General features: G+C 46.4%; 1 protein-coding gene across 2 annotated transcripts in view; it reads right to left on the reverse strand.

The window, feature by feature from the left end:
- KDM2A (lysine demethylase 2A) overlaps positions 1 to 13,669 on the reverse strand; it is a 213,559-nt gene that overhangs the window by 18,366 nt on the left and 181,524 nt on the right. For both annotated transcript variants that reach the window (XM_077454675.1, XM_077454676.1), the window contains one exon: positions 2,942 to 3,549. In XM_077454675.1, coding sequence (XP_077310801.1) covers positions 2,942 to 3,549 — 608 coding nt within the window. The remainder of the gene's footprint in view (positions 1 to 2,941; positions 3,550 to 13,669) is intronic.

Below are 13,669 nucleotides of genomic sequence, written 5' to 3' on the forward strand. Positions count from 1 at the left end.
AAAAAAAAAAATCTATGTTTTTAAATTGTACACAACACATCTCAAAAAGAGGCTTGGACCTAGTCTGTGTCCTCAGCTCATTTGGCCTCAGACTTTTGCTAAATGGAACGTGCACTGGAAGAAAGATAAAGATGACCACTGATGACCTTCTGAGCATGCCATTTGCCTGGCTGACTCTTGAACTGTCCAAAATCATTTTAAGAGCAATTTGATTTTATAATCGTGGGGTCAAACCGGTGTTTGTTGATGTCATGAGAAAATTAGAGGAAGCAGGATGGAAAATGTTTCCTGAACGTTTAACAGCAAATTTTTTTTAAGGAAAGTCCACGCACTAAATGTTAAAAAAAAAAAAAAAGTTTGCCTTTAAGTACTTTCATATATTTGTCAGGTCACAGAGTAGCGATGAGAATTTTCATATGAATGTCTGTTCAAAAGAAATCAGTGCATGGCCAGCCTTACCTCAACCGGCTTTGGGAAATGCACTGTGATCAACTAGAACTGAGTGTCTGAAGCCGGCAAAACACACCACATACATAGGAGATGAATATATATTAAATTTTATTTTATTTTTTTTAAAACAAGTGACCAGCTCTACCTCACTACCGCATTAAATAGAAAAAACTCCATGGAGTATCCTAGGCTCAACACTGCAGCCTACATTTTAGGCATGAGCTGCAAAATACAGGATTCAAAATTTGAGCATCGACCCGGAATAAGCATGTAGATTAGAATGTCATGGTATAGAAAGAACTGGACTGCAAACTCATTGCACACAGTAAATTAAAATGAGAGAAGTCATTGGTTCAGCAAGACAGCATTACAACTAGAATTGTCATAGGGAAAGGTCAGCCAATTTTTTTGAGCATTTTTTTTTTTTTTTATGCCGCGTACACACGTAGCGGACTATCCGACGGACTTTCCGAACGAGCTACTTGCCCACACACGGCACTTTTTTAGCGGACTAATACGGCGTACTAAGGCCGTCAGACTATCAGCCATACTTTTGAAATGAACGGACTCGCCCACACACGCGGAGGAAAGTCCGCTCATTTCCAGGCACGTTTCCAGGTAGCCGGGGCCAGCGACTCCCACCTGGTATGGACTTAAAGGGGAACCCCTACGCCAAAAAATCGGCGTGGGGGTCCTCCCCAGATCCATATCAGACCCTTATCCGAGCACGCTACCTGGCCGGCCAGGAAAGGGGGTGGGGACGAGCGAGCACCCCCCCTCCTGAGCCGTACCAGGCCGCGTGCCCTCAACATGAGGGGTGCCTTGGGGAAGGGGGGGGGGGGCGCGAGGCCCCCCCACCCAAAAGCACCTTGTCCCCATGTTGATGAGGACAAGGGCCTCTTCCCGACAACCCTGGCTGTTGGTTGTCAGGGTCTGCGGGCGGGGGGGCTTATCGGAATCCGGGAGCCCCCTTTAATAAGGGGGCCCCCGGATGCCGGCCCCCCACCCTATGTGAATGAGTATGGGGTGCAATGTACCCCTACCCATTCACCTGTGAAAAAAAGTAAAAAAAAAAAAAAAAAAAAAAAAATAAAACACACACAAGGGTTAAAATAGTTTATTGCACAGCTCCGGGGGTCTTCCTCAGTCTTCCGAAGTCGGAAGAAGAGGGCGGCGGCGAAGAAGAAATCCGGGCTCCTCCGCTAGTAAAAGAGCTAGCAGAAGATAGCAGAGGAGTCCGGCAAGAAGACCCCCGGAGCTGTGCAAGAAACAATTTTAACCCTTGTGTGTTTTTACATTTTTTTCCACAGGTGAATGGATAGGGGTACATTGTACCCCATACTCATTCACATAAGGTGGGGGGCCGGGATCCGAGGGCCCTCTTATTAAAGGGGGCTCCCGGATTCCGATAAGCCCCCCCGCCCGCAGACCCCGACAACCAACAGCCAGGGTTGTCAGGGAAGAGGCCATTGTCCTCATCAACATGGGGACAAGGTGCCCCCCATGTTGAGGGCACGCAGCCTGGTACGGCTTGGGGGGGGGTGGTCGCTCGTCCCCACCCCCTTTCCTGGCCGGCTGGGTAGCGTGCTCGGATAAGGGTCTGATATGGACCTGGGGGGACCCCCACGGCGATTTTTTGGCGTAGGGGTTCCCCTTTAAGTACATAACAGGTGACGGGGCCAGCGACGCCTCCTTCGCTGGCCCCAGCTACCTGTAGACGCGCTCAAAATGAGCGGACTTTTCCCTGGACGGGAAAAGTCCGTTCATTTAAAAAGTACGGCGGACTGGCACACACACGGCCGGATTGTCCGCCGAAATGCAATTCCGGCGGACAGATTGGGGTGCAAAAATACTCTCAGGCCGCGTACACACGCGCGGACTGTTGGCCCAACTTTGTCCGTCCAACAGTTTGAGCGAACAGTCCGCTCAAACTTAGCATGGACGGACATGGCCACACACGACGGACGAACAGTTTGCTGAAACCGTGCGCGATGACGTGAACGGCACGTACGACGGGACGAAAAATACGACGTCCTATACACTGCAATGCAACCTTCCGACGTGGAAATCCTTTCTGAGCATGCGCGAGACTTAGTTGGCCGAACAAGCCTACACACGAGCGAACAGTCCGCTGAAACCTTGTTTCAGCGGACAGTTTTTCGGAATTTCCGTAAGACCTTGTTCGGCCAACTGTCCGCTGAAACTGTCCGCTGAAAGCCCACACACGAGCGGACTGTCCGCCCAAACACTGTTCAGCGGACAAGGTTGGGCGAACAGTCCGCGCGTGTGTACGCGGCCTTAGTCCGCCGGACTTTTGGGTAAAAAAAAAAAAAAAAAAAAAAAAAAGTCTGCTGGATTGTTTGATCGTGTGTACGAGGCATTAGAGATGCCTCCACTATTAATGCCATATTGGTACCCTATAAGTAGTATTCTTATTAAGATCAAAAGGGGTCCGTGACAATTATTAGCATACAAGAATACAGGCACTAACCACTTATACCAGGCTTTGCAGACCCTCATACACACACAGAGCTCCTTCTTGGTGAGGTACTGGAAGACAGAAAGCCACACATCCTTCTGAATGGACAGCTGGTCTTTCTTCTGTCCGAACATAAGGCCGTTTTCCCCTTCTTCATCCTCCTCATCATCTTCCTCCTCCTCATCCTCCTCCTCCTCATCCTCCTCGTCGTCATAATATTCGTCTGGTGGTTGAGGAGGCGGTGGGCGGATGGGATGTCGGGAATTTGGTGTAATGGCTTGCAGCTTGGGGACAATTGAAGAACTACTCAGCTCTTTTGGGGGCCGCTGTAGTGTGACTGTGTGGTAGGAGCTCCTATGCCAGACCCGGTCAGCCTCAGCGTGCTCTCGCCCGCTTGGGTGGTTCTCCTTCTCTCTGGTCAGTTGCCGTCGCATGGCCCTGTCTTCTCTGCCAACATGGGTGACTTGTGGCGTGCTTGGAGGCGGCGTTGGTGGACCTGATGATGGAGAAGGTGGAAGGAGAAGTAGTGGCGGTGATGGAGGACTCTGTACCAGTGGAGGCCTCAGAACTTTGGCTGATAAATGGGGATCCAAGTCACCGTTATCCACAGCCTTACGTTTCTGAAACCAAAAACAAAAAGAAGCGTGAATTATGTTTTTGGCAGATTACATTTTAGTGAACCGTAAACTAAACAAATCACCTGAGGACCTTTCATTTATCAGTAGACAAAGCTGTGAAGAACGGCAACAGGGAAGTAAACACTGTCCTTACCTACATAAGGAGGATAGATGTACCTGCAAAGTGATCTCTATTGTCCATGTTAAAGGATCTCAAAAATTCCTACACTTCAACTACCAGAGATACTAAGTGCTCTCATCACTTTAATAACAAATTTAAAGGGTAACTCCACTTTCATGAGAAAAAATAATAGTACAGAATATACCACTGCTACACAAACCATGTTATTTATTGTTTATTAAAAATTACCTTTCCTTTTGAATCTGCTCACATTTTCTGAAAACACAATGCAACATGGCAATCTGAATACTTTCTGTACACTGTACAGAATACCCCAGCAAATGTAATTTCCTGCTTGTGCGATTGGCTCACTGATTTTCCAGAAATTTGCACTAACAAGTCAAATCTTAGGCATCCGCGGTCGTAGAAATCCAAGGTTTAGTGCGATAATCATAGGGTTAACTACTTCTAAAGGGATATAGGCAATTTTTCTCATCAGAAAACTGTGTGCACCAGCTGAACATAATGAACCAGATCCTCCTATTCAGAATTCATATCCAAAGGAAAACAAAAAGCTTTTTCTCAGAAGCAATACAAGGGAGGACTCTGCAACAAAAGTGTTTTTGGCTGTACTTCTCCTAGGGATCACAGGAGTGCAAGTCGTTCTGCACTCCTGTGATCTGTTTTCAGCCGTCAGCAGGCCAAACTAAAGCCCGCTGTCAGCTGATGTCACTCAGCATTGTCTAGGCTCAGGAAAGCCTGGATTGGCACTGGGATTAGTCTCACAGCGAGAGCCTGAGCCAGCCCCTCCTGCCCCCTCAACAGCCCAGTGTTCCAGTGAGCTCTGGAAGGGAGAGCAGAGAGCCGGAGACTGACAGTCATGGCTCTCTGCTCAGAGCAGTGTTTGTTCGATCAGTTCTTAGTGCACAGACCGCAGGGGATCGATGCCTAGGTGAACAAAATTTTTTTTTTTTTTTTTACAATCCCAAACGTCACTTTTAAAAAGCCTTGGAATGTACATTCACCACCCAGGGGGATTGTTTATCAATAAAAGTGGAGTTATTCTTGAAATCTTTAAAGTGCATTAAAAATAAAATAAATAAAACCTAAAAGGGTTGCCCATCTGCCTTACTCTTCTTCAGTGCTGCACATTAACGTGCAACTGAACTTTGTTTAAATCAACTAAATACATTCAAGGTGCAGCAAACTTAAAAAAGGTGTGCAAAGTCTAACACCCTACTTTCATTAGAAAATAGCTAATGCCTGAACAGAAAAGCCTGACCCCTACCAGCACATTGTAAAGAAGCCTTGCTCTCTGTCTGGAACCACTGGTCTCTCTGCACAGGCCCAATGTGCCTACTACCAAGTCAAAGCCAGCACTCCTTAAAACGGTAGTAAAGCCCCCATTGTTTACTTGTACATACAGGTAAGTCTACAATAAGGCTTACCTGTAGGTACAGTAAATATCTCCTAAACAAGCACTTTTTAGGAGACACCGTACTTATCGGCGTATAGCACACACTTTTTTCACCCTGAAAATCGTGCGTGCCTGTTATACGCCAATTGTTCAGTTCTGGCTGCCTCAGAGGGGACAGGACTGCATTCACGGCACTGGGGAGGCACTAAAATATGGTATTTACTTAAAGTCACTGGCATATGTACACTACACTCTCCACTCTATCCACTGAGAGAGCCAAAGCCTGGGAACCCAGAAGGAAGACCAGGTAAAGATGGAAGCCCTGTCAGCGGTGACAGTGCACCGCTGGAGGGCTTTGTTCAAAGGTATTTCATAATATGCTAGTACAGCCCTCAAAATTTCCACTCGTCTGCTCGCATTGGGAGTGGATTTTGAGGGCTGGCGAGGGAGGGCTGCCTGGGAGCAGGGTTGCAAGCACCGCCGGCAGGTGGGTTGTATGGGAGCCTTCCTGTGCAAGGAAAGAGAGGAGACCCGCCGCCCGGATGATCAGAGTGCGGGGAACATAACAGCTTTAATTTCAACAGCTGTGTATTCCCCGCCATGCACCGTCACATACAGCCCCTCCTCTTTGTCCAGGCACTTTGGGCAAGGGGGAGGGGCTGTATGTGATGGCGCGTGGCGGAGAATACACAGCTATTGAAATGAAAGCTGTTATGTTCCCTGCGCTCTGATCGTCCGGGTGGCAGCTCTCCTGTCTCTTCCTTTGTGCAGGCTGCTTTGGCGGACACGGATAAAGTTAATATTTTTATAACTTGATTCTGCATAAAACATTTAAGTGTCATTTCATGAGATAATTTATTGGAGGGGTGTGTTTAGAGGTGGGATTAAGGGCGGGGCAACTGGTGGCGAGTACCCCTTGAGCGATGCACACTAGCTCATTATGCTAGTGTCCTGCAGGAGATCCTTTAATTTTTTTGGTTTTTGTGATTTACTACCGCAGGATGTGTGTGAGACCCCAGCAGAGTGCATCCACACAGAGGGCAAGAGTCCTTGTTTACAGCATACTGGTAAGGGAAAGGCTTTTCTACTTAGGATTTGGCTGCTTTATAAAGACAACAGACTTTGTACACAATTTGTTTTTATGCACCTACAATCTACTTAGGCAATTTAAAATGAAAGTTCAGCTGGGCTTTAAGCTAACATATTTCCTTCTGACCCCCGATTTCACAGCTTCCATGTTTAATAGCAAAGAGGACATTCGACTGAAGCCTTTCGGTGGCATTGGAACATTTTTCTGAAGAGCAACTCGCCTTGCCTCCAATTTCCAGTCAGTGATAGGGACCCTTCGTTCCCACACAACTAAGTGTTATGCTTGTGTATGTAAAATTATAGCAAGAAAGCAGTTCAATCAAGTCAAGAAAAAAGTAATTAATACTGTATAGTAAAACAAGCATGCTGTTTAGCAAGTCATCAAGTGAGATAACGAATAAAGGACTTCAATGGGGCCCTGAGAAATTAGGAAAGCCCACCAGAGTCCATTTATAACTGAGATGTTAGTTTTAGATCTTAGAGTACTTATTTGTCAACTTCTTGCACTGCACAATTTGTGCTTCTAGGTACCATTTAAAGTAGATGTAAACCAGATGACTAAAAACTCACTAAAGCTTTAAAATACATGAACTTCTAAAAATCATTTACAAATATTTTTGCAGTTGCTTGGAAGTCCAAATGTTTTTTTCCTGAATGCTTCTCTGTATGAAGGTAAAAAATGCCTCACTACCTCTCCTAAAGCCCCCACCCCAAAACACTTACCTGGCTCCCTGTCACCACCCCAGCACCGTCTCCAGCACCACTCCCCTCACTTTCTGCTCTCACAGGAGCAATTGAGGGGAGCGGAACCATAGGCTCCTACTGCTATCATTTCAACTCTTGTGAGGAGGAGCAGGGGCGTGGCTTACTAGTGCTTGGTCTATCTATGGACACACACAGTTCAGTTTAGAGGCGTGCATGCACAGGAGCCTTCTTTACACCCGGCTTGCTGCTGGAGGCGCCCAGTGGAGGAAGAAGTGGACAATGCTTGAGGGGGATTGCCAGAAGAAGAGGTAAGCAACCTTTATGTGCAATGCTCAGAGTGGTCAAAGGTAAAAAACGTATTACATTAAAAATTTGCATCTTTCATTTAAATAACCCCTGCTGGTTCTACATGATGGTTCTGATCAACGCACTGTCCCGATTTCCCACTCGCGCTTGTGTGTTAGTAACCCTGTTGTAAGCCCATATGCTTGAGGACTACAAATCTCTGCTTTGACATACATTACACAAGTATGGACCACTGCTTTCCCCATCAGAAAAAAATACCCTGAGAAAAGTCATGCAGCAACTGCTTGAGGTCATGTACACAGAGAAGTGACTGCAGGGGGATCAACAGCACTAAGATGCAAATGATAAAAAATTTTTTTAAAAAAATTGGCTTACGATACATGTGTTAGCAAACCCAGTGTCATTTGGAAAGAGTTTACATCTACTTTACATGAATATTTGTACTTTAAACAGCACAGAGCAATTCACCTTTCAAAGGTAAATGCCTTATTTACTATATAAAAATGGTTGTAATTTTCATAATAGTACATTTATGAAAGGTAACAGGAAAGGTGCAAGGCTATACAGCATAATTTCTTATTAGTGCTTATTGTGTACTCTAATATCTCCAATCAAAATACCATAAAAGAAAAACAGATATTGCACACTATGGGGATTATTTACTAAAGCTAGAGAGGGCAAAATGAGTCAATTCTGCAGAGAAACCAATCAGCTTCTAACCTCAGCTTGTTTAAAGTGTAAATTAGACCTAACACTAAAAATAGGATTTTTATAATAGCTTACCTGTAAATCCTTTTCTTTTGAAGTACATCACGGGACACAGAGCCATAGTAATTACTATGTGGGTTATAGTCCACCTTCAGGTGATGGACACTGGCACACCCCAAACAGGAAGTTGCTTCCCTATATGACCACTCCCACTACTGGGAGTATCACAGTTTTGTAGCAAAGCAATACACGTGTATACTAGAAAGAGGGGCGGGACCTGTGACCCGTGATGTACTTCAAAAGAAAAGGCCTTTAAAGGTAAGCCGTTATCACGGGACACAGAGCCATAGTAATTTCTATGTGGTATGTCCCAGAGCAATGCCAACTAAGGGGAGGGAGACAACCAAGTAGGGCACCATGAGATCAGAGGATTTATACTGCTGCCTGTAGTATACTGCACCCAAAGGCGACATCCTCGTGTCTTTTTTACATCCAGATAGAATATGGTAAATGTATGGATTGAAGACCAAGTTGCGGCCTTGCAGAATTGAGCCATGGAGGCTTGGTGACGCACTGCCCACAAAGCACTAACAGCCCTATAGGAGTGCGTTTTGATTTGATAGGGTAGAACTACCTCTTTAAACCATAAGCTTGAATGATTGCTTGTCGAATCCATTTAGAAATCGTAGATTTAGATGCTGCATGTCTTCTTTTAGGACCTTCAGGCAATACGAACAAAACATCCGTTTTCCGAATCTGGGCAATTGCCTTTAACTAGATGCCGACCGCCGGCTGTCAAATGACGGCCAGGCGGCGCACCTATTGTGGCGGGAGGCCGTCATATGACGGCCTCCCGTTTAAACAGGGAATGCGCGCGATCGCGCGATCATACTGATTGCCCCCCCCAATAAAGAGGACCTGTCACCACCCCTCATAGTACCTGTCCCGGCCCATCAGAGTACCCGAGGACCTGTCCCGGCCCATCAGAGTACCCAAAGGACCTGTCCCGGCCCATCAGAGTACCCGAGGACCTGTCCCGGCCCATCAGAGTACCCGAGGACCTGTCCCGGCCCATCAGAGTACCCGAGGACCTGTCCCATCCCATCAGAGTACCCGAGGACCTGTCCCATCAGAGTACCCGTCACGGCCCATCAGAGTACCCCAAGTACCTGTCACGGCCCATCAGGGTACCCGAGTACCTGTCACCAGGCCATCAGGGTACCCGAGTACCTGTCACCAGGCCATCAGGGTACCCGAGTACCTGTCACCAGGCCATCAGGGTACCCGAGTACCTGTCACCAGGCCATCAGGGTACCCGAGTACCTGTCACCAGGCCATCAGGGTACCCGAGTACCTGTCACCAGGCCATCAGGGTACCCGAGTACCTGTCACCAGGCCATCAGGGTACCCGAGTACCTGTCACCAGGCCATCAGGGTACCCGAGTACCTGTCACCAGGCCATCAGGGTAACCGAGTACCTGTCACCAGGCCATCAGGGTAACCGAGTACCTGTCACCAGGCCATCAGGGTAACCGAGTACCTGTCACCAGGCCATCAGGGTAACCGAGTACCTGTCACCAGGCCATCAGGGTAACCGAGTACCTGTCACCAGGCCATCAGGGTAACCGAGTACCTGTCACCAGGCCATCAGGGTAACCGAGTACCTGTCACCAGGCCATCAGGGTAACCGAGTACCTGTCACCAGGCCATCAGGGTAACCGAGTACCTGTCACCAGGCCATCAGGGTAACAGAGTACCTGTCACCAGGCCATCAGGGTAACCGAGTACCTGTCACCAGGCCATCAGAGTACCCGAGTACCTGTCACCAGGCCATCAGAGTACCCGAGTACCTGTCACCAGGCCATCAGAGTACCCGAGTACCTGTCACCAGGCCATCAGAGTACCCGAGTACCTGTCACCAGGCCATCAGAGTACCCGAGTACCTGTCACCAGGCCATCAGAGTACCCGAGTACCTGTCACCAGGCCATCAGAGTACCCGAGTACCTGTCACCAGGCCATCAGAGTACCCGAGTACCTGTCACCAGGCCATCAGAGTACCCGAGTACCTGTCACCAGGCCATCAGAGTACCCGAGTACCTGTCACCAGGCCATCAGAGTACCCGAGTACCTGTCACCAGGCCATCAGAGTACCCGAGTACCTGTCACCAGGCCATCAGAGTACCCGAGTACCTTTCACCAGGCCATCAGAGTACCCGAGTACCTGTCACCAGGCCATCAGAGTACCCGAGTACCTGTCACCAGGCCATCAGAGTACCCGAGTACCTGTCACCAGGCCATCAGAGTACCCGAGTACCTGTCACCAGGCCATCAGAGTACCCGAGTACCTGTCACCAGGCCATCAGAGTACCCGAGTACCTGTCACCAGGCCATCAGAGTACCCGAGTACCTGTCACCAGGCCATCAGAGTACCCGAGTACCTGTCACCAGGCCATCAGAGTACCCGAGTACCTGTCACCAGGCCATCAGAGTACCCGAGTACCTGTCACCAGGCCATCAGAGTACCCGAGTACCTATCACCAGGCCATCAGAGCACCCGAGTACCTATTTGCAGCCCATGTCTCATAGAATATATGTTGGGGTGTTTGCTTTCCAAAATGGGGTCATTTTGAGGGTAATTTCACTGTCCTGTGGTCCAGGACCTTCAAAAGTGTGATAGGTAGGAATGAAATGAGATGTGTCATTTATGCTCCTAGAACGCCTGAACGTACTACTTCAATGTTCGGCCTCTCTATGTGGCCAGGCTGTGTAAAAGTCCTACACATGTGGTATCGCCATACTCGGGAGGAATAGCAGAATGTATTTTGGGGTGTAATTTTTGCTATATACATGCTATGTGTTAGAAATATCTTATAAATTGACAATTTGGTGTAAAAAAAAAAAATGCGTTTTAATTTTTTTCCACATATTCCAAAAACTTCTGGAAAAAAATTAACCATTCAAAAGACTCATTATGCCTCACAGATTATACGTTGGGGTGTTTGCTTTCCAAAATGGGGTCATTTTATGGGAAATTCCATTGTCCTGGTACTCCAGGGACTTCAAAAGTGTAATAGGTGGTTGAGAAATGAGATGCGTCATTTTTGCTCGTAGAACGTCTGAAGGTACTACATCAATGTTGGTGCTCTGTATGTGGCCAGGCTGTGTAAAAGTCTCACACATGTGGTATCGCCGTACTCGGGAAGAGTAGCAGAATGTATTTTGGGGTGTAATTTGTTGTATGCATATGCTGTGTGTGAGAAATAACCTGATAATATGACAATTTAGTAAAAATAAATAAAAAAAATCTTCATTTTGCAAAGAATTGTGGGAAAAAATGACAACTTAAAAAAACTCACCATGCTACTTACTTAATACCTTGGGATGTCTACTTTGTAAAAAGGGGTCATTTGGGGGGTATTTGTACTTTCCTGACTTGTTAGTGTCTCAAGAAATGAGGTACACCTGATGTACTGAAGGCCTGATCAGAAGTGATCGAGTTTCAGTGATTGGCACCATAGTTTGTAGACTCTATAACTTTCACAAAGACCAAATAATATATACTAATGTGGGTTATTTTTACCAAAGATATGTAGCAGTATAAATTTTGGCCAAAATTTATGAAGAAAAATTACTAATTAGCAAAAATTTATGACAGAAACGAAGAAAAAGGCATTTTTTTCACAAAATTTTCGCTTTATTTTATTTATAGCACAAAAAATAAAAAACCCACTAGTGATTAAATACCACTAAAAGAAAGCTCTATTTGTGTGGAAAAAAGGACGCAAGTTTCATATGGATACAGTGTTGGATGACTGAGTAATTGTCATTCAAAGTGTGAGAGCGCTGAAAGCTGAAAATTGGTCTGGTCAGGAAGGGGGTGTAACTGCACTGTATTGAGGTGGTTACGTAGACAGTGACTGCTCTCACCACATCAAGAAAATGTAGTGATTTTTCTTCCAATGTACATTGTTCTGGAAATATGAAGGTAGAACAATATCCTGGTTTAGATGAAAACCTGATACTACCTTTTCCTTGTGAACATTAAAAATATGGCTCTTTACAAGAAAGAGCAGCCAATACTGATACCCTTCTTGCAGCAGGTATGGTTACCAGAAAAAAAAAAAAAAAAAAGTTTCCCTGTTAAAAGAGGACCAAGGGAATATGTTATATCAGCCCAAAAAAAGGCTGTTTTGTAGTGCTGTAATGCCGAAAAAACTAAATTCAAGTCCCAAGGGTTCAGGGGTTACCCAACCAGAGATTAAGCCGTGTTACCCCCTGAATAAAGTTATGATGTTACGCCTAGTAAATAGATACCCAACATGTCACACTTTTTAATTGCCCGCACTCATGGAATGGCGACAAACTATGGTACCTAAAAATCTCCATAGGCCACGCTTTAAAAATGTTTTACGGTTACCAGGTTAGAGTTACAGAGGAGGTCTAGTGCTAGAATTATTGCTCTCGCTCTGACGATCACGGCGATACCTCACATGTGCAATCTGAACACATTCAGTTATGCGGGCGCGACTTTCGTACGCGTTTTCTTTGCTACGCAAGCTCGCGGGAACGCTTTAAAAAAATAAAATAAAAAAATCTTAGTCATTTTATTTTATTAAATTGTGTTTTCCAAAAAATAAATAAATACATTTTTGATCATTTTTATTGCTGTCACAAGGAATGTAAACATCCCTTGTGACAGTAATAGGTGGAGACAGGTTCTCTTTATGGAGGGATCGAGGGTCTAAAAGACCGCCAATCCCTCCTTTGCACTTCAAAGCATTCAGATCGCCGAAAATGGGAAATCTGAATACTGTATTTTTTTTTTTTTAAACCCGCGCAATTGGCAGCTGAGTAAACCGGAAGTGTTGTCGTGACGTCACTTCAGTGTTTATATTCAGGAGCCAGGAACAAAGCCATTTCCGGCTTTGTTCCAGTCTGTCTCTAGGCGCCGGAAGTGGTGCAATGCAGATCGGAACTCCCGGTTGGACGGGAGCCCCGGTAAGAGCGGCAGGAGGGGGGGGGGGGGATGTCCCCTCCCCCGGTCTAACAGCCAATCAGCTTTTAGCTGCATCGGTTGTTATACTTGGAAAACCGATCGCCGGCCCTAAAAAAAACGGTACCGGGATGAGGCATCATCCTGGTATAATCCCCGAAAGCCGAGTTCGCACATCTGCGTATGCTTGGCAGGAATGGGTTAATATAGGCCATTGCTGTGGCATAGATGGAACGTTCAGGCCCTTAGGACCAAGTGCTCTGCCTGAATTTCTAAAATGTTAATGTACAAGGCCATTTCTGATCTGGGCCACTTCTCTTGGACAGCTGCCTCTTTCAGGACTGTCCCCCAACCTAAACAAAAAAAGGTTGGCAAATGTTACCATTTCCCAGGTAACTGAAGGATTTGGATGTTAACCGTAAACTGAGGCGCCAGCGCACCCAGCCTACAGCACCTGGTATTTCCAGGTAGTCTTTCATCCGGGGGGTACTAACCAGGCCCGACCCTGCTTGGCCTGCAAGATCAGACGAGATCGGGCGCTATCAGGGTGATGTGGCCATAGGCTTTGGAGTCAGATACATTGGGAATGTAGAGCTTGAAGCCTTTGTTTCATGCCGATAGGATAATGTTTTGCAGCAGTCTAGAATTAAACTGAGCATAAGGAGCGGCCTCGAATGAAGCCACCATCTTTCCCAATAACCTCATGCAAAGTTGAATAGGAGAAATTCATCTTTCTTTGACTCCCTTAATCAGTTCCTTTATGGCGCTGATCTTTGCCTGGGG

The sequence above is a fragment of the Lithobates pipiens genome, unplaced genomic scaffold (genome assembly GCF_037356315.1).
Source record: "Lithobates pipiens isolate NorthernLeopardFrog02 unplaced genomic scaffold, aLitPip1_a1.2 Scaffold_25, whole genome shotgun sequence".
Taxonomy (NCBI): Eukaryota; Metazoa; Chordata; class Amphibia; order Anura; family Ranidae; genus Lithobates; species Lithobates pipiens.